General features: G+C 46.8%; 2 protein-coding genes and 1 long non-coding RNA gene across 3 annotated transcripts; all 3 read left to right on the top strand.

The window, feature by feature from the left end:
* Nucleotides 1-4,164: 4,164 nt before the first annotated feature.
* Nucleotides 4,165-7,230, top strand: LOC136457492 (uncharacterized). The gene is made up of 4 exons (XR_010759738.1): nucleotides 4,165-4,304; nucleotides 4,412-4,536; nucleotides 5,349-5,408; nucleotides 6,670-7,230. It is a non-coding gene; the product is annotated as an uncharacterized lncRNA (long non-coding RNA).
* A 392-nt stretch (nucleotides 7,231-7,622) lies between these two features.
* Nucleotides 7,623-10,885, top strand: LOC136457493 (probable F-box protein At5g36000). Its single transcript, XM_066457525.1, is given in 9 exon segments — nucleotides 7,623-7,969; nucleotides 9,269-9,483; nucleotides 9,569-9,613; nucleotides 9,723-9,890; nucleotides 10,012-10,059; nucleotides 10,158-10,288; nucleotides 10,290-10,329; nucleotides 10,450-10,554; nucleotides 10,678-10,885. Coding segments are annotated over 9 exon segments (1,185 nt in total). The 3' UTR covers nucleotides 10,764-10,885.
* An 8,527-nt stretch (nucleotides 10,886-19,412) lies between these two features.
* On the top strand, nucleotides 19,413-20,429 carry LOC136457494 (uncharacterized). The gene has a single exon (XM_066457526.1). The coding sequence runs from the start codon at nucleotides 19,518-19,520 to the stop codon at nucleotides 20,046-20,048; it is 531 nt and encodes a 176-aa protein (XP_066313623.1). The 5' UTR covers nucleotides 19,413-19,517; the 3' UTR covers nucleotides 20,049-20,429.
* Nucleotides 20,430-21,602: the final 1,173 nt, after the last annotated feature.

Raw genomic sequence — 21,602 nt, forward strand, 5'->3', positions numbered from 1 at the left:
AACCTTGTAGATGGCGATGAAATACTTGCGGTCGAAAAATGCATTCACTAGCTAGCATACCTAATAGCTTAGAAATCAAATTTGACGCGAATCCGATCAAGGCTTAGTTAAATTTCTAAAGTCGGAAAACGGATTGACACAGCTATGTTTGGTAGTTTTTGTAGGAGAATTGGGTTGAAGAGCGGTGTGATTTTAGGGCTGGTTTTAGTAGCTTAATATGTCCTCTTAAGAATTGTATAGGTGGTTGGGCGATTAGATCCACGTTTTAGGGTTTTTCGGGTGCTTTAAAAATCATGCGCACAACGTTTCCGACCGGTTTTATCGCATGGACACGGTCACTACGCTTCTGTGCCGTCGTCGGCGTGCCGGCCGTGTGAGCGAGGGCGCGTGCTTGGCTGCGCTCGGCTAGCTGGCTGGCAGCTGGCCCTCCTCTCCGCCGCGTTGCACGCTGTCGCTGGCCGGGCCTGCCTCTAGCCGCCGCGAGCCGGCTGCACTGATGGCGCCGCGCTGCTGGCCATTGCCACCCCGTTGCCCGCTGCCCTGCATGCACCGCTCGCACCGCGCATGGCCCAGCTGCAGCCAAGCTACCGCCGCCCTTAGCCCGCGACCGCGCTGCTGCTGCCCGCTTCGGTCGTCGCGCTGCGCGGCTCTGCCACCCTCGTGTTCGCCTGCATGGGCTGTTGCGCGCGTGGCCGCACTTGGCCTGCTGTGGCCGGCACATGGCCTCTGCTCGCACCGTCGCCTTGCCGCACGTGGGGTTGCCTCCTCGCCGCCGTGCCATCGTTTCGCCATTTATGGCGTCAAAGCCGCACGTGCGTGTCCTTGCTGCCACTGTCCGCGTCCCGCCTGGGCAAAGACAAGCCGAGCTAAAAAAAATACATATAAGAATTAATAATTAATTCTAAATTAGGCACTATAAGATAGAGAATAATATTAGAAAAAATGGAACTAGTTTCGTTCTTTTTGAGCTAAATCGGTTAATCTATAAAATTTTCAAGACAACCATCACAAGTGCTTGGGGAAAAATAAATGTTTTTAGAGTTGAGGGGTTCATAAAACCGATTTTAGAAGTTTTGAGTGTTCAAGGACCTTTTCCTTCTATGTACATCACAGTCTTCACGTGTATTATATACTACAGCACAGTCCCGGTCCATGACGAGATGCAGACGACCTATTCGGACTCGACCCGGACACGGGCGCGAAGATTCATATATATATAGAAACACGTGTCGTCGTCCTTTTGTCGCACGCAATTTTGAAGCACGCCGCGCTCGACAAGCTTGTGATTGCATCTGGTGGAAGGAAGAAGTGGTCATCGATTCTTGATGGACGACGACACGGCAGTGGCGCCCGCCGTCGCCCAACCACGGCCACCGCCACCTCGCGCGGGGCTTCTTCGCGTTCCTCAAGGACGGCGTCCTGGTCACCACGAGGAACCGCGGCCTCTTCCTGCCGCTCGCCGCGCTATCGCTGGCCTTGCTCGTCGTGAGGATTCTCGCCCTCCGGTACTTGGGGCCCACCCTGGGCCTCAAGGCCGACGGCGACGATGGCTTGCCCTTGTTCGCCCTCCTCGATGGCCGCTGGTGGCTCCTGCCCGCCAGCGCCGCCTGCCTCGTCGTGGACGTGGCGAACATGGTCCTCGTCCTGGCGATCCAGGTAGCCACGTACGGCCTGCGCCGCCGTGGCCTCCTGCTCGGCCGCCTCCATCGAGGGCGGCCCTGGCCGCACGACGCTAACGTTGTCCTCCTTGATGGGGGAGGTGAGGCGCAACCTCAGCGGGTTCATGGAGACGGCCGTGTTCGTCCAGGTCATGGGGTTGGCCTCCGCCGTCGCGTGTATGATGGTGCTATTAGCCGTGTTAGCTGCGGGCGACGCCTACGTGGGCGCGGGCCCAATCCCCGGCGAACTCGTGTACTTCCTTCTCCACCTCATAGCGACCCCTGTCGTCTTCATCTACTACTCCGTCGCGCGCAAGGTGGCCGTCGTCGTGTCGGTGGTGGAGCCTGGCCTACGTGCCGGGGCCGCGTTGCGGCGCGCGCGCCGGCTCACGCGAGGCGGGAAGAAGGTGGCGCAGGCCACGCTGCACGCGCTGCTCTCGCGGGCGCTAAACAAGGCGGTCTGGAGGATGTACGATGTTGCCATGGTGCGGGTGCCGGCAGCCGCAGCCGCGCCTTTCTGGCTTGACGCCATCGTTGTCTACATGCTACTCGGCGCCGTCGAGGTGCTGTACACGGCCACCGTCACGGCATACTACTTCGATTGCAAGAGGACCGAGGAGAAGGCAGCAGGCCACATCCACATGGAGTAGATCCATCATCCATGCATGGCACGGATGCACATCAATTTCGATTTCAGTTTTTTTATAGACAAAACTATGTAATTTTGTACAGGAAATTTTAATTCTGTTGGAAAAGAAAAAAACTCTGTGTGACAATGTCATCGATTGAATTAGCTCTGCATTTGAACAAATCTCTGCTGTTTGGAGCGAATTTTTAAATTTGTGTACAAAAACTTTGTAAAATTTCTGTAAATAAAACAACAACCGAAATCTGTGAAATTATTTTTTTTTATCAAATTTTGTACTATTTTTTTTAAGAAACATGGTACTCAATTAAAGAACAACTGTTTTTAGGATACAAACGCCTTCAGAGGTGGTTCAAGTAGCCACACATGTCTATCTATGCTAGCATTTGCCAAGGGCGTGGCTAGCATCCGGACGCCCGCGCCGTTGCCCCCTGTCTCGTGGCCCGTGCCTGCCCACCCACATCTCGCTTGCTGCGCTCGCTCGCAGGGAGATGCATGCAACACTCGATCTAGTTTTAAAACATTCAGATGTAAAAATTACAACATACGTCTGAAAACAAATGAAACATTTAAAACATGCATCTGAAAAACTTACAAAAACACCTGAAAAACACTTGAAACCATTGTAAACATAAACAACATCCAGATTAAAATATTTGCATCATATGTGTGAAAATATATGCAACATCCAGATAAACATACTTCCAATATACGTCGGAAAAAATAGATGAAACATTGAGAACAGGAGCTTACAACATACATGTGCAACCATTGCAACATGTGCAGCATCTTGATCTACTTTTGTAACATCCGTATGAAACACTTACAGCATACCTCTGAAACATTTGAAACAGACGCTTGCAACATGTGTTTTTCACCCTTCTCTCCGTACAACGTAGTGCATAGCGGGGGGCGGCCGGTTTCGGCTAGCTAGCAGCCGAGAGGATGGTGCCGTGGTCTGGCAGCGCCCAGTTGCGCCGGTGCCTGGCCTAGGCCTTGCCAGCGATGCCTCCTCTTCTAGCCGCCTAGCCTGGGCGCGGCGAAAGATGAAGCACGGTGGCGTGGCGGGGGACGGAAGCGCCGCTGCACTCGCCGAGCACGCGCATGGAGCTTGGAGGCGGAGGGCGAGGCGCCGACAACGGGGTCTAGTGCTAGTTGCAGTTGGTGGGGTGGCTGACAGCGTAGCTCACACGAAGGATTCCTCCTCTTCGTGGGAGACGGAGGTGCCACGGACCGGGATGGGGGGAGTCACGGGGATGGCGGCGGCGGCACGGATTGGGACGGTGGGACGGCCACACGGCACCGTGAAGCTGTGATGCATGAGCGGGGAGTGGGGGAGATGAGCTTATGTGGGGATTTGATTTTTTTTTATTAGACTAGCGGTGCATGCGGTAGTGAATGGAGCGAGACTGGCATTCCGAATAGCATTACCTTTGCCAAATTATGTGCATGCGTGTCAAAACGTTGGCTTTCGTGGACGAACCGTAACTCTTCAAACAAAGCTTCCTGAGCCTTGATCTCTTGGACTATCTGTCCATACGCCTCCAGAAATCTTTCATTCAAACTTTTTATCACGGGCAAGCACTCAGAATTCCACTAGGATCTTGCGAAGAAGCAAGTCCCGTGATTAAGCTATTGCACTAAATTAATTAGGAAGTTTTATAAAACGAGCCTGTTTAACGAACTAGTCCAAGCCTAAGGAAACCCTGTCATGGGCCGGGCTAAATTTGATGGAAGGCCGAGAGGGCTTCCCAGACGGGCCGAAGAGTCCAAGACCACCGCTAGACACTCACATTGTGCATTTGTGCTACCCTCTACTACTACCACGCCAATTCCTAAAAAAAAAAAAAAAAAAAAAAAAAAACGCCAGGAATGGACGCCCTCACCCGCCTCCAGCGCTCCCTCATCGGCGGCGGTGACGGGGGGAGCAGGCGGAGGACTCCATCCTAGGGTCACCGAGGAGGCGAAGGCGAGACCTCTTCTCCCTCTCCTCTCTCCAGGTCAGACAGATCCCCTCTGAAATCCGGGGAATGCTCGAACAATTTCGTGAGTCTTCTACTCTGTTTTCAATCAGTCTGATTTGGGCTTCGTCGTTTGCCTGGTTCAGAGCATCCACGCCTTCGCGGAATGCTTGGTGGTCAGACTTGCGCTGGTGATCTTGGTAGCATCACGCAATTCATCGCCCGTATGTTTCCTAGAGAGTTGTAGCATAGCTGCTGGCTTCTCGTGCAGGTGCAGAATTAGCCTTGTAGATTATCCTATTTGCATCACCTGTACGTCGTGCTGTTCAAAAAATAACTGCAACTGCCCATCTTGTATTGTTCAGTACGAAATTTGTGATTTGACATTGCGGCCTAGTAGCAAACTGAGTTTGATGCATTGACTTGTGCAAGTGTTTGATAACTAATGATACTGTAGCTCTTGTCGTCCAAAGAACAAATGGGCAATTCCTAACTCCGCATTGGTAAAGAAATTATATCACTAGGAAGTAGGAGCTTAGGACTTTGTGTTAACTTCGGTTGCTAAGTCCAAAAATGGTGAAGGGATCATATCTCCACGACTTAGGACTTTGTGCAGGACTTTGTGCTAAGCTGCTAACCTTAAATCGTGACTTATTGTAGACTATATAAGATATTTTAGTCATGGCAAGAATGCCTTCACATAATATTGGTTACGTTCTGGTAATGACTTTAAATTCCTGCTATCCTGTGTACGGCACTGGTTACATTTTACTCTCTGGCGCAGTCTTTTATTGTCATGTGCTAATTTCAACATTCATTTGGCAATACTTAGCAACACAGCCTTTGTTATGGGGCCACAGAAATATATAAGGATGATGTTTGATTAGTTCGTCTGTATGCAACAGCTATTTATGTCGGATTTGTTGCTGTGCTCTAATCCTTGCTCTTTTGGCTTCATAATACTAGAACTGTTCTTATTTTGTTTTCTTCTCTAACAGCCTTATTCTCTAGCCACTACATTGAATAGGCATGTATCAAAATCCCACATAACCATGCTCTCTGCATTTGGTTTAATTTGTGCAGATTCCTGACAAGCTGCTAACACGGATTGCGATCATATGTGAGATCCGCACCCCTATTTTGGTAAGGCTTCCGCCTAAGAATAATGCTAGTGACTTACAGGTCGTAGAACCATCTGTAGTTTAGCTAGTGAGTAGTGACTTAAGTCATTGAACCATATTTCCTAATTTCCATATATGTAGTTTCTATGTCGCTTGCAAGTAGGCCTTCCCTAAACTGACTGTGCTAAAAGAGCATATGGATCATGTGTTGAATGTTACCCTTATGAATGCCATATATAAGTCCCACAACCTACCAATTTTTAAAACTGACATATCTATTGTCAGGATGATAGAAAATCACTATGGCCTCTACTGTTTTCCATGAATCCACTTTTCAGTTGGTACTCAGAATTGTGTGTTATGCATGACTTCTGCTATTCACTTTTAGTCATTTTATATACTTAGCATGTTCAAGAAACAACAAAAAGGTCTGGTTTGGTACTGTTATGTGACAATGTGCCAATTGCAGAAATAGCATGCTTTTAGTTTTAGTCCTAGAAATTAAATGACTAAACATGATTTGGAAACTGAACGTCGTTTTAGCTACCTTCCACATTGTGAGGTGTGTGATATGTTGTTCCTGCAAAGTGCATGATAGGCTGTTCACTATCTGTTCCAAACTTTAAAGGGTTTATAAATCCTAGAGCTCATGATTACTTGATTTATCATACCATCTCTTTATAAAAACAATTACATGTTTATATGGTTAGCTAGAACTGAAACTGCCACTTTCTTTTTTGAAACAGTGAAACCGCCACTTTCTCTGCTCTGGCATGTAATTTTGTTTCATATCGATGACCATCTTATGCTCTTTGCCATCGTGAGACCTAGAAAAATCCCATTGCCAATCTGTAGCTTGAATCAACTTCTCACTATGTATTAGCAATGCTTTAGTTTTGACTGCGGTCCATTTGCTCCTTTTTCCTAGTCCATTCGATGTGGAATCATTCAACGACATAGGCCAGAATTTTTTTTGAAGTTTGATTTTTTTTTTGGAAGTTTATAGGCCAGAATTTTACTTCTTCATTGTACTATAGTTTGGATTTTACTAAATTCCAGCTAATATACCGAATGCAGACTTGCCAGAATGTGGTACTGTGACAATCTAAATCTTGATCTTACCAAACATTATGCTGCTTGTTTGCATCTCTCTCTCCTGTTTTTCTTTTCAATTGATTGGCCTGTTAGTAACACAAATTTTTTGAACAAATTAACTGACTATGCTCCTTTTTTTTTTTAGAATAACTGACTATGCTCCTGTATCCTCTGTTTTCTACATCTAGGGTACAGTCTGAGCTACAAAACGGCATGAAGCCATGAAGGATGGTTTTGATCTGATGGCAAAACTCTGTGAGACTTCGCGAAGAAAAAAAACTCTGAGACTGTGACACTGAACTTTGAGCTGCGGTGGGCTACACAGGATTGGTCAATGCCCGGAATCAGGGTAAGCCTGTGGGCAGTGGCGGATGCATGATGCGGGATAAGGGGGGGCTAAAACAATGGAGATGTTGATTTGCATGAAGATTTAATGGTGAAATCAAGCTTTTGCTACAGTAATTAGGCTTGAAATCAAGAAATTAGGGGGGGGGCTGGAGCCCCCCCAGCCCCCCTGTGGATCCGCCGCTGCCTGTGGGCGCCTGCTCCTTTACCCAACTCAACTGGGTGGGTCTGGTCTTGATTGATAAAAGAAAACAAGCCATGTATTTTTGTATAAATGTATGCCATGATGCACTTATATGCAAAATTTTCACTGCAACTGTAAATCAGAATTATGGCCTTTGTTAACTTCTGCTTCTACTTATTACTCGTTACATACTGAAAAAAAATCCTTGAGATTTGTAACCTACAGGTAAATCTCATGTCAAAAGAAAACATGCAAATTCCTTTTACTAAGACCTCATCATGCTTTACTTTTTTTTTTTTTTTAAAAAAAGACTTCATCATGCTTTTCAATCAGAAAGCAAGTACCAATCGTGTATTCTTCCTTTGCATAATTAATACTCCACTATATAAACATAACATGTTCAGTACTAGTATGAAGGAAAACATGGGCGTTCCACTGCTGAGTGTCTTGGTGGACCCACAAGTCAGTGTAATCACGCTACCCTTCCCTTCCCCTGCCGCAAGGCTTCCCAACCATTTCAAAATTTGAAATCCTGTCGTTCCCCGGAGCTTATATATGCAGGCACTCCTCGCCAGCACGCAGGGCGCTGCGCCTTCCCCCTCCCACCGCTGCATGGGCAAAGCCATCTCCCTCCTCCGGCCACCGCAACCACCTCCAGAGGACGAGGCGGAGATGATGGAGCTGAGGAAGCGCCCGAGGCCGCGGCGCGTCGACCCGGACTTCGTCTCGTCCCCGCCTCCCCTGCCGCCGAGGAAGCGGGCGCGGAAGGAGGCAGCAGCGCAGAAGCTGGTCGAGGCCGCGGGAGCTCCGAAGCGGCAGCCGCCGAGGAAGGGGACCAGGCGCGCCGCGGTGGGCATCGGATGCCCCGTCGCGGGGCTCCATCCGGCGACGTGCGGCCGGCAGCCGCCGCTGCGCACGTCGACGCGCGTCCTCTTCCGCCCGCGCCATCCATTCAACTGGTACGCTGTGTGTGTTCGGTGCTGAATTGGGTTTAGCTTTCCTGCTACTGCGATCGGAATTTATTTCAGTTCTGACTTCTGAGTGCTCAGTTCGATCCTCTGGTTATGATGTGTGTGGCTCACTGGCTGTGTGCTTAGCGGAGGGAATTGGCTCGTACTGACTTGATTTTCTCCAATTTGAATTTCAACGTTTCCGAATTCGTGATTGCATTTGCGTTTCGTGGGATTTTAAACCTTCTTCTGTGAATCATGCTTGGTTTTGAAAGCGATCGCGATTAAGAGATTAGCATGTCCCATTTGCGTAAGTAGATTGAAGCTTAGAGATGATTCGAATTTCGTTCACTGCATTTCGTTGTTTATCTGGCTTGCATTGTTAGAGTTCGAATTCGATCGAAGCCCGCACCTCTGTTTGAATCATGAAATATAAGTTTGGCTGTTCGATTGGATGAATTGTTGTAGCACTTCCGATTTGTTTGAATTCAAAAGCGTCAGAACAGAGTGCTTATCCGCCAATGCCCGCGAACAGCCCAGTTTAGCTCGAATTGCCCATGGTTTCCATGCTTTAGAGAGTTGAAACCTGATATCTCTAGCGGTAGTGATGATACGCATTTCGAATCAGAAAATTTAGTTCGAATAACTGTGCTCTGTGTTCAATTGTAAGAATTTGTTGTTCCCCTTGTATGGGTTTGTGATTTAAAGCTTATCATCTTACGTTTTGAGGATCTGTCAGTAAATTTTCAGTAAATTGAAGCTTAGAGATAATTCGAATTTTGTTTCGTTGCATTTCGTTGTGTATCTGGCTTGCATTGTTAGAGTTCGAATTCGATTGAAGCCTGCATCTCTGTTTGAATCATGAAATGGAAGTTTGGCTGTTCGATTGGATGAATTGTTGTAGCACTTCAGATTTGTTTGAATTCAAAAGCGTCAGAGCAGAGTGCTTATCCACCAAATGCCTGCGAAACAGATGCAGTTTAGCTCGAATTGTTCGTGGTTTCCCTTTAGAGAGTTGATTGAAACCTGAAATCTCTATTGCTAGTGATGATACGCAATTCGAATCAGAAAATTCAGTTCGATTAACTGTGCTCTGAGTTCAGTTGTAAGAATTCGTTATTCCCCTTGTATGGGTTTGTGATTTAAAGCTTATCATCATCTTACCTTTTGAGGTTCTGCCAGTAAATTGTCAGCTCCTGCTGCTAATTTGATCCCACAGCATTAACTGCTCACACCAGCATTGCAAAATCTCGGTCCAGTTTCGTCACTGAATTGGTTGAAATCCTGAGCAAGTATTTCTCGATGCAGGTACGAGCCGGACCTCTGGACGGAGGTGGCCAAGCACCTCTGCGGGTTCGACCTGCTCCGCCTCTCCTCGACCTGCCGCTGGTTCCACCGCCTCCTCGCCGACGACTCCATCTGGCGCTACGCCTTCTTCCGCGACCTCAACCTCTCCGACGCCAACCCGCGCGTTCATCGCCCGCTCTTCCGCTCCTGGCGCTACCTCTACTTCGCCGCCTTCGGTAAGCAGAGCACCAAATGCCCCCCCACCCGTAACCCGCTTCGGTTCTCTCACTGACAGCAGGTCCCGCTTACTGACACGTGTAGATGGTTCCCACGCCTTCTCGTTCTGCCAGAACGGCGAGCACCGAAGTAAGCGCAGCGAGATTGCAGGATTTACATGTCAATTTCGCCATTGCCTTGCGCAATTGCGCTGGGATACATCGTCAGTGTATGTGTATTTGACGCCGATGAGATGCAGGTTCGTGGCGGATCGGGTCATTCGTGATGGACTCGCCGGACATGCTGCTGATCGGGAGGCTGCCTCTGCCGAAGTGGCTGCCGTCGGATCCCGAAGACGCGCGGCTCACCATCGTGATACTGGGCGCCTGCAAACTCCTCAACGTCCGCCCCGGGATCTGGATCACCGGTACGTGGCCACATTCTGTGGCCATCTCTGAGCGTTTGCCGTCTGACCGTCTTCAGCTCTGTTGTCTTGAACTGTCTGATTATCCCTCACCATTGTTCTCTGCTCCCGTTGAATGCTGCAGACATGCATGTGATGCGATGCCCCTTGTGCAACCGCAACAGCTGCCTAGGTGAGCCGGTGGATGGATGCTCCTGCCCTGCCAGTATATTGTATATACCTGTTCGTTCGTTACTGAAATTTGGTGGGGGTGGAATTGGTGGTTCATAGGGAACAAGCAGATCCTGGACGCACGCCACTCTGAGCTGTTCCTGGAGAAGGCGTACTGGGACGAGACCTTGGAGTACGAGAGCCTCGGCGAGTACTTCCAGGACGAGGAGGTCGCCGCCGCCTTCTGTGCCTGTCGTCAACGCGAAGCAGTTCGCTTCTCCATCCACTGCAAGTACGTATGTCCGGCAACCATCTGATCATTCCAGTGCTGTCTCTGCCCAGTCATCTTCTGTACTCTGTATTGGTGAATCGTGAATGACATGGTTGGCGTTGGTGTTGCCTTGTTCTCCAGCTGTTCTCAACAGGGCCTGGGCCGGGAAGCGAGACGACCCCATGACCAGGCACTGTGCTTCCGCAACCGCCGCTGCCATCCACACCAACCTCCAGAGCAACGGAGGTATGTACGCTCATGGCAGTGGCACATGAGCAATGAGCTGCAGCAGCCAGTAACCATTCCTGGTCCCAGCACAGTGCCAGTTCTGAATTCTGACGTGATGTGTGTCGTGCTCTTGGGTGACAGGCCTGCTATCGACGTTCGAGGCGATGCGGGACACGGGCAGGGACGGACAGATCGTGTCCGTCAGGATCTCCCAGGTGCTCTTCTGATTGTACCCTCCGCCCTCGGATCCAAAAGTTTTCTGGCTCCCGATCGATGCTGACCCACCGTACACGAATGTGTTAATGCTGCCTTGGCTGCTGTGATTTATGCTTGTTTGCTTAAAGGTTAAATGTGGTTACTTATACGAGCACGATTCTGCACGAATGGGTTGTCACTGATGTGCTGAAAAGAATGCAAATGCTTTGTTTCCTGAAATGATATGGGTCGTGTCATCTTTCATCAACACTGGCTTTGTGGTGGTTGCCGTGTACATTCAAACATGATCTAGTTTTGCCAATTCTGCCAAAAGGCCGGAAGGTGTTAGAACCGTAGGATCACAAGGTTCATAGATCTAGCCGGTAGAGTGAATCTATACGGGATAAAGGACGCAATTTATCCTAATAGATGTAGAACAAGAGAGACAGAGAGGGAATGAAGAAGGTGTTGAACCTGACACCGCAGAGGGGTTGGGTTCAGTGGACGCCATCACGTTTGTTGATGTAGTCTGCGCTAGGGCAGCGACGGTCAGTGAAGACGGCGTCGGTGATGTGCGGTGGCGACCGGCGGTGAAGGCAGTGGAGTCCGGTGGCGGCGCGGCTGGTGGCTTCCTGTCACTGGCTGCGCGCCCTCTAGATCGAATTAGGGTTTTGGTGTCGGTGGGGAGCTCGGCTCAGGTCAACCTCGTGATAAGAGCCGCCGGCCTCCACCTCTTTTTATAGCACAGTGTGACAGGGGCCCTCCAGCCATGGTGGGCTGGGCGCCTGTCGATGTTTTACCACCGGCAACCCGTCACGGGGTACCCGGGACGGTGATTTGTTCGGAAGGGTATCGGTGTTTGCAGGAACTCGATGGTAAACGCAGGGAGACAACGATTTATACTGGTTCGGTAGGCCAGAAAGTCACGGCGCCCTACGTCCAGTCTGGTGTGGATAGTATATTGCACCCTACGCTATTTGTTGTGTTGCAAGGTATGTTGTGGTTGTGAGTTCTGTCGGTTATGTGTGTTGCTCTAGGGACCCCTGCCCTCCTTTATATAGTCCAGGAGAGGCGGGAGTCCTAGTCGGTTACAAAGTAGAGATCCTAGTAGGATTACGTGTAACTAGTTCTAGTAGGATTACATGTAGAGAATCCTAGTTGGACTAGGTCTTTTTCTCTCTTCTCGTGGGAAACCCCATGGGTCCCGCATCAACAAGCCCCCGAGCATTTCATGGATGAGCTTCAGAAGCCTTCTTGTTCTTCTTGGTCTTCGTTGAGTTGTTGTAAATCCGTTCCAGGTTCTTCTGAAGTGAAACCTTGAGATGGTCTTCTTTGTCTTTTCTTCGGCTGATGTGCACTTCTGGACAAAAGTGCACTCAGTGAGTGTAGCCCCTGAGCCTCTTGCTTGTCGGGACAAGAAGCCAGAGGGTCCCTTTAGTCTTCTTGGTTGCTCCGAGTTCTTTTTCGGTGGGTGCAATTTTTCGTAAAAATTGCACTCACTGAGTGTAGCCCCCGAGCCTCTTGCTTTTGCTTGCAAAAGTTGGAGGGTCCAGATTCTTGTCTTCAAAAAATTTTTGGGGTTATGTATCCCGTAGCCACCGAGCCTTCTCCGAGTACTATTCTTTAGAATAGAAATCGGATGAAGGGTCTTGATGTGTTGTCTTTGTTGTAGTCTTGAGTACCTGTATTCTTGGTCTTTCATCCTTGAATTCGAGCCCCCGGGTGTAGTTGAAGCGAATGCCGAGCCCCTGAGCTTAGTGTTTGACTAAGCCATGAAGCTCTTCCGAGTTGTTTTTTATTCATCCGGGTTGTTTCTAGACCTCTGGTTCTTGATGTACCTCTTTCAGATTGTTTGCACTTGTCTAGATTTTTTCTGAATTTGTCTTGGTACTTGCAGCACCTCTTTGGGGTTGTTTTCTGATCGATCCGGGTTCTTTCTAAGCGCTTGTCTCGGTTCTTGCCGCACCTTGTTGGGGTTCTTTTTTGATCAAACCAGGTTGTTTCTGGACTAGCACTCAGTAGCATGTTTTTCCTGATCTCATGGTACAGATGTAGCCCCCCTGCATGTTAAACATAAAAATATGTTGTAAATGACATTCCAGATATGAAGTCGGGAGCATGTCCCATATTTGAATAATCAATCAGGGGCGGGCCTCGGCATCATAAAATGCATATAAACTTTTTTCGCGTCTTGCTCTTGCTAGGCCATGTAAATTCCTTAGGTAGTGTCCTGTTACGTTTAAGCACTTGAATCTCTGGCGTATGGTTCAGAGGTTCATTGATGTGACCATGTGAGCCTGGCATTCGGTTCAGAGGTTCATTGACGTGACCGTCCATGTGAGTAGACAAGCTTCACGGATTAAGGCATGTTCTACCTGAGGACTTTAGCGACCGTTAAGAGAAGACTTAGAGCACTATGTTTGCTCGCATGATGATTGTAGAGCACTATGTTTGCTCGCACGATGATTTTTTGTCTTTCCTTGCTAGGTCGGTTAATTTCCTGGGTAGTAGCCTGTTACGTTTAAGCACTTGAATCTCGCGTATGGTTCAGAGGTCCATTGACGTGACCACCCGTATGGTTCAGAGGTTCTTTGATGTGAGCATCCGTATGGTTCAGAGGTTCATTGACGTGACCATCCATTCGAGAAAACAAGCTTCACGAATTAAGGCTTACTATCCGAGGAAATTAACAGCCGTTAAGGGAAGATGATATGGCCACAGAGGCATACGAATAATATCCGGAATGTAAAAAATTAAAGCGTCACTTAGCTTGGTTCGTGGCAGAGTTGTTGACCACCACAGCCGGGTAGTTGATCGGTGCGCCGTTCAGCCTAGTAGCTGGTTACCATAGTTAGATATTGTATCTGAGTTGTTTGCGGAGGTTGTGTGTTCCTTTCGCTTAAATTGTTTCCGAGTACTCGGACTCCTCGGCCGAGTAGTTGGTCTTGGCTTGCTTGCTATCTGGCTTGGACGACTTGTTTCTTGATTCGGCTTGCTTCCGTGTTGTGGTAGCAATCGGTCAGATGCTTGGTACTTGGCTGCTCGTGACTTGACAGCTTGCTTGTTGACGTAGTTGATTCAAGTACAAGATGATTCTCCCGTACGACCATATGTTGGCATAGTGATGGATCCAGGCGTGATGCATGCATGGGCACTCGCATGTCTCTTGTATCTTATATGTATATGTGTATATATGCCTCAATATTTAATTAGTTTGCATGCTCGTCTCTGATTAATGGTGTGGACTTCTTTCTTGCGTCATCAACATGTCATGGAGCTTGTAGAGCATGAATAATTTGCTTGCCTTTTTGCTGGCTGGATCCGTATTGTAGTCAGCTTGCTTGCTTTCTCATCCTTGTCGTGCTCCTCCGTTTGATTGGACTGGTGAAAATTTTCATGTACTTGTCGTATCAGAGTAGAATTAGTATCCGAATTCGAGTAGACATCACCATGACTTCTTGCCGTAGTTGATGCTGACCGATCCTTCTTTGGCTTTGAGATGTATTGGACTCAGATGAATTGCAGTGCTGATTGACTTGTTCTAGGGAAAGCTCTAACTTGCATGTTGCTTGATCGCTTGTAGTCTTCGGTGGCAGTGCTTGTTGACCGGCTGCTGGAGTTGGGATCCCGTGCGGATGTTATCGTCCATGTCAACGAGAGTTGTAGTGAGTTGTCGATGAAAACCGTAGTGAGTTGTCGACGAGGCCGACGAGAACCGTGACAAATCTTGATCTTAAGGTCCACCGAGCTCTCGAACGCAAAGTGCCAAGAACCCCTACCTGGCGTGCCAGCTGTCGATGTTTTACCATCGGCAACCCGTCACGGGATACTCGGGACGGTGATTTGTTCAAAAGGGTATCGACGTTTACAGGAACTCGATGGTAAACGTAGGGAGACAACGATTTATACTGGTTCAGCAGGCCGAAAAGTCACGACGCCCTATGTCCAGTCTGGTGTGGATAGTATATTGCACCCTGCGCTATTTGTTGTATTGCGAGGTATGTTGTGGTTGTGAGTTCTGTCGGTTATGTGTGTTGATCTAGGGACCCCTGCCCTCCTTTATATAGTCCAGGAGAGGCGGGAGTTATAGTCGGTTACAAAGTAGAGATCCTAGTAGGATTACGTGTAACTAGTCCTAGTAGAATTACATATAGGGAATCCTAGTTAGACTAAGTCTTCTTCTCTCTTCTCCGTGGGAAACCCCATGGGTCCCGCATCGACAGCGCCCCCGATCAGGACGCGAATCAAAGGCCCAACTGGGTCGTCGGGTCTAGTTAGGATTAGAGATTAATCTAACAATCTCCCCCTTATCTATTTCCATCTTTTACTTTCATATCATTTACTTTTGTTCATTATTCCATTACAGATTAGCGTATAGGGCATGTCTTATCGTCACGGTCCATTGCCGATAGATTTAATAGTTACAACACACCACTCTGTTCTGAAATAGATACTTATCTTTAGACCTTCTTTTGTCCAGGAATTATAGGCTTTTCCTTAAACCTATGCCGACTACATGTTCTCTGAACACGTTAGGTGGTAAGCCTTTTGTAAGCGGATCCGTGAGCATCTTTTCAGTACTTATGTGCTTAAGACTTATGACATGATCCTGGACTTTATCTTTCATAACATAATACTTTTATGTCAATATGTTTGGCAGCACCATTTGACTTATTATTGTGAGCATACTGTACTATCGAATTATTATCGCAGTATAACTTAAGTGGTCTACAGATGTCATCAACCACCTTCAAACTGGGTATGAACTTCTTTAGTCAGTTCACCTGCCCCGTTGCCTCATAACACGCTACAAACTCGGTATACAATGTGAACGATGTAGTGATGGTTTGTTTTGAGCTTTTCCATGAAATAGCTCCCCCTACGAGAGTGAATACATATCCAGACGTGGATTTTCTATCATCTCCCGTATAATCAGAATCTGAATATCCTACTATATGGAGTGAATCAAATCTTCTATACGTCATAATGAGGCCTTTCGTTCCTTGCAAATAACACAAGACTTTCTTTACCAATTTCCAGTGTTCTGTTCCAGGATTGCTCTGGAATCTGCTAAGTAACCCGGTAACAAATGTCAAGTCAGGGCACGTGCATACTTGAGCATATTGCAAGCTTTCGACAGCTGAAGCATATGGAACCACTTTCATTTGATCGATCTCATATTGGTTCCTGGGGCATTGAAAATCCCTATATCTGTCGCCCTTGACTATAGGAGCATGTGAGGGACTACATTTGTGCATACTGAATTTCTTTAAGATCTTTTCTATGTATACCTTTTGTGACAGTCCTAATACCCCTTTACTTCTATCTCGATGAATCTCGATCCCTAGAATGAATGAAGCTTCACCAAGATCTTTCATATCAAATTTTGAGGACAAAAACTTCTTTATCTGTAGTAGTAGACTGACATCACTACTAGCAAGTAAGATATCATCCACATACAGGACAAGGAAGATAAACTTTCCATTCTTAAACTTTGTATAGACATAATTATCCTCTACATTCTCTTTAAACCCAAAATTCCTTATTGTCTGATCAAACTTCAAGTACCACTGTCTTGAAGCTTGTTTTAATCCATAAATGGATTTCTTTAGGCGGCATCCCATTCGTTCTTTTCCTTCCATGACAAAACCTTTTGGTTGTGCCATGTAAACATTTTCCTCCAAGTCCCCATTGAGAAATGCCGTCTTTACATCCATCTGATGTAATTCTAAATCGTAATGTGCCACTAATGTCTATTCTTAAATTTCCACGAGCAGCCCATATAAGGGGCCTGTCACAATCCATTCTTAGAGGTAGGAATGGATCACTGGGTTCATACATGATTTTTGGAGACGCCGGGAGAAAATGCTCATCTCTGTTAATAAAGTTGTTTTCTAAAATTGTTTGTTTTTGTAGTGTAAGTCAGTGGAGACTCACCAGATATGAAGAAATGTATGTAAATGGCCAGTTACTAATCACGTGGTTTACTACTATATCTCCTACAACTAAAAAGACTAAAAGTAAGACTATTGTTTGGTGCGACTTTTTTTTTTGAGGTCGCTCCTCCCTTCCGGCCATATGATACCCTGCGCGATAGAAAAAGAAACTGCCATCCCTACGATCCCTGCCTGCTTTGAAGGAAACAAATCGATCACTTGAGGCCACATGCATGAAAGGAAAAATAATCATGCATGGAAGAAAACAATTGACAAAGATCAAGCAAGACTCCTCCCTTCCGGCCATGCGATACCCCGCGCGATAGAAAAAGAAATTGCCATCCCTATGATCCCCGTCTGCTTTGAAGGAAACAAATCGATCACCTGAGGCCACATGTATGGAAGGAAACAATAATCATGCATGGAAGGAAACAATTGGCAAAGATCAAGCAAGACGACTCAATGAGGTTGACCCTTAATTTTAGTGTTTCCAGCATGCAGACCTGAAATTAAAAAGTGGCTGCTCCTTGAGAACATCAGTGGTGCCAAATAAAAAATGTGCAGACTATATATGGTGAGACTGGTGAACCTTCTATAATTTTCTAAACAAATATTCCCACCATTCGTATATAGGTCCATTCCCCTGTGTTTCTTCGTGCTCCAATTAACATATAATATGAAAGTATTGTTGTGTTCATCATGACTTCCAGTTGACTACTCCCATTAGCATATACTTCCTCTGCCCCAAAATATAAGTCGTTATGGAATGTGTGCAGGTTAAACTTTCTCAACTTTGACTAGGTTTGTAAAAAATACGTGCAATATTTATATCTCCAAATAAGTTTATTATAAAAATATATTCAATGGTCTATGTAATGATACTAATTATGTATTATAAATATTAATATTCTTTTATATATAATTGGTCGAAGTTAAAAAAAGGTTGAATTCTCGGGAAGCGAGTGTTGAAAATATTTTAACAATCAAGTTCATCTTTGTCTGATTGGTAAGCTTAGACATCATAATGGCATCAAAAATTTCAATTCTCATGGACACCCTCATGGATCAGTGCAAAGCATCCCAATCCTACAGCATACACAAATAGCAAACTTAAAGTTATGATATTTTCAAATGATGGATAATAAAGACCATCTTAAACGTTCTGACATTAGAGTATATACGTGCAGACACATAGATATGGTGGTGCAAGTGAGCAGCCAGCAGGAGTCGAGAGTTAGGGGGTGTTTGGATCCCAGGACTAAACTTTAGTCTCTGTCACATTGAATTTTTAGATATAAGTAGGAGGACTAAACATGAGCTAATTATAAAACTAATTACATAAGTTGTGGCTAATTTGCTTGCCAACGCCGTGTACAGGATGGTATGGAGATGTGGTGGAACTTATTCGTAGATTTATTGGCGCACGAAAGAAATGGATATCAGAAATCTCTTCCTGCCGGTATAAAAAATGATCTTAGCCGCATCACGGAAAGATCTACACAGTAGAGTTTGTGAGCTTGCGACGCCATGCTCTCTGTGACTGTGTAAATTTCACGAACTTAGCTTTTTAGATTAAATGTCACTTTAACATCGGTCATATACTTTTACAGTATTGTTATCTTATCGTACGATCCGTGTGTTTTTAGTATAAAAGTTTAGCTATCCCGTAGCAACGCACGGGCATGAACCTATTTACATATATACTCGAACCTGTGTGTACATGATTATATAGAGATGCAGTGCAACTTATTCATAGATTTATTGGCGCACGAAAGAAATAGATATCGTAGAATTCTTTCTACCAATATAAAATATTATCCTAGTCATATCACGAAAAAGTCTATACAGTAGAGTTTGTGAGCCTGCGACGTCGCGCTCTCTGTGACTGTGTTAATTTCACGAACTTTGCTTTTTGAATTAAATATCACTTTGACGTCGGTATTTAATTTAACATATTGTTATCTTATCGGACGATCCGTGTGTTTTTAATACAAAAGATTTAGTTGTCCTGTAGCAACGTACGGACACGCTACCTAGTGTACTTCTAGATACATGAGTTGGGCCAAGTAGCAATAGTACCTGCCACACACGTGGTCAAATTGGCAGGCTGAGCAGATATAAACTTGTATTGCTCTTAGCGAGCCTAATCCAAGGTACCCAACTCCAACCCAAAAGGCTCGTTTCCTTGCCTTTGGAGTACATACATGGCTATAAATTATAATCATGCAAAATGCAATGGATCAAGCAGCACTGTGAAATGAGCCAAACCGAAAGATCAAGTACGAATTGTATTCTATTCTACTCCGGGCTCCGGCCATAAACTATGGACGGTACGAGTCAGTTGCCTTTGCAGCTCATGCATGCCGCAACACACCTGCTTTTCTCCCCCTTTTCCCGTCGGGGATGTAGAGCAGTCATCCATGATCCACGCCACGCGTACGTGTGTTCCTGCTCAGAAAAAGCTCCACCCGACCCCAGCACTGATGCAGCAGCCACACAGACACAGTAGTGGCAAAAATATCACACCATCGGCCGACTTGTTTTCTCATCGTGCCTGGGCATGCATGGACAATCGTCGCTAACTGTCAAGAAGAAGGACCATTTGACCCTAAACGCTTGCGATTAATCACTCCATTGGGCAGTGCAGGCAACCTAATCCTCTCATAGTTTAAGGCAGCCCTGCTCTCTCAGTCAGTCTCTCACCATTCCTGTCACCGCCGGGGGGCATTAGCCATCGTTCAGACATCCACTCCTCTCCCTTTCTTTCCCCTATATAGGAGCCAGCCATAGGAGCAGCACAAGCCAAGCACAAAGCTGAGCTAGCTGCCTAGCTAGAGATCGACGGAAATAATGGGCAACATGCTGCCATGCCTGCTGCAACAAGCAGGCACAGCAGGTGCTCTGGCGCCGGCCATGAAACGCAAGCGGAGGCTCATCTCCCTCAAGCTCCTCATGAAGGCCATCCACAAGATGAAGAAGAGCCCCCGTCCCGGCAAGGCGGCGGCCAAGATAGATAGCAAATCATCGTCGTTGTCGTCGTCAGCGGCGGCCGCGGTGGAGGACGGGAAAGGAGGAGAAGTGCTTGATGAGGCGAGAAGCAAGGCCGCCGCCAGCCGCACCAACAACCCCAAGGGCGCCGTGCTGAGGTCCAGGCTCCACGGTCAGAGAGGGGGCCTCAATAAGAAGGGGAAGGGCGTCGTGCGAGTGAAGGTGGTCCTGACCAAGGAGGAGGCCGCGCGGCTGCTGTCGCTGACCGTCGGCGGCCAGAAGCACACCGCCGCGCAGATCGTGGCCGAGATGAGGAAGATGGAGGCCCGCCGCGCCGCCGCCAATGCGGCGTGGCGCCCCGCGTTGGCCAGCATCCCGGAGGAGTCGTCGTAGGAACGAAGACAGGACGATCGATGAGTTCCTTTGTTTATACGTAGCTCCGGCCATGTGCTTTCTTCCCTAGTAGGCAGTCGTGCTCCATGCGTTCATGAAAGCTCAGAAGCGGCCTCGATCTCCGGTGGTGATAGGAGACTGAAGAGCAAGCGAAGGAGCTAGCAGAGAGACTTGGGTTGAGAGGCGAGGTGACGACGGCGTATCGTACGCTCCCCCTCCCATGCACACGCCCGGCCGGTGTAGATCCTTGCCGTGCCGGTGTACAGCTAGCTTCCCTTTTTTTGAAGCTTTTGTGTTGTTCTCTTCTCCCTGTATGTTACAGTATTCGTCTCGATCAGCGCTGTTGTAGTGTCACTAGCAAGTGAAAGAAATGGAATGCAAAACTTCGTTCAGTTCTTCCTCATGAAATGTTTGATGAGTACTGTAGCAATCCAGCTGCATCAAACGTACTGAATTGGCTGTTTTTTTTTTTTCCATACGTACGAATAGTTTCAGGTTTTCTAATGGGTGATGTACATGTACGTATAATTCATGACTCCTTTAGTGCATACACATCACTTTTCCACAGATATCTCGATCTGCAGCTGCAAATGAATCAGTGCGTCTGCGTCATACACTTCGCAAAAACAAGTGGAAGAACGAAGGAATAAACAATGAAAAGAAGGAGCCGTTTCGATTCAGAGTTTGTTGGCCGAGCCCGATTTGAATACTCGTTTCATCAGAAAGAAAGAAAGCCCGATTTGAATAACAACGAGGCAATGCAACAATGTGTTTTGTGTTGATATTGAATCGATCGCAGCTACTAGCTCCGCTGATCGGGCAACACTGGTTGGGTACATCCGCATGATAGACGGGCGCCCATGTGCAGTTGTTCTCTTCTTCTGCATTTTTTTTATATGATTGCTGCTGGATGCCTGGATAGCAGATAAACAATACGAGGGCTTAGCTAGTGGATTAGGACTTGGGAAGCATAGACAAACCCTTGCAAATTGCAGTAAACAAAGGGCTTGCATGAGCTAGTGTTGTGGTTGAGTTGCGGTGGACGGTGGTCTCATCGCGGGGCTCTTCTTTATTGCAAGATATTTTTCACGTTGCCTTTTTTCGCGGATCGTTGCATTTTTTGACAAATTAAAAATCTTGGATCCAGCTAGCTGTACTATGAGAATATATCCATTTTTTTTTGTCTCCGATCGGGATGTTGTAGCTAGGTTGCTGAAAAATTTAAACGAGATAAGAAAAATGCATGAATAGCATGTTTTCTTTTGGCAAAATATGTATCACGGAATGCAATAATGTTAGTGTATCGTATTCTAATGAGCATCGGCCTAGCTAGTCCAAGTCCAATCTTCTTCTATTTTAAAGCAAACAAGATAAATTAAAGAAGGTGAACCATTGGACTTGGTAAAGAAGAGGACGATATCGATGGCGAGTCCTTTGTTTCTTGAAACATAGTACATGTATACGTAGATGCTCAGGTACATAAGTCATCTACCGATGAAAAAAATACAAGCACTACGGTCAAGAGGACTTAACTAAATCTAGATGAGCAGCTTT

Source organism: Miscanthus floridulus, chromosome 6, assembly GCF_019320115.1.
Source record: "Miscanthus floridulus cultivar M001 chromosome 6, ASM1932011v1, whole genome shotgun sequence".
Classification (NCBI taxonomy): domain Eukaryota; kingdom Viridiplantae; phylum Streptophyta; class Magnoliopsida; order Poales; family Poaceae; genus Miscanthus; species Miscanthus floridulus.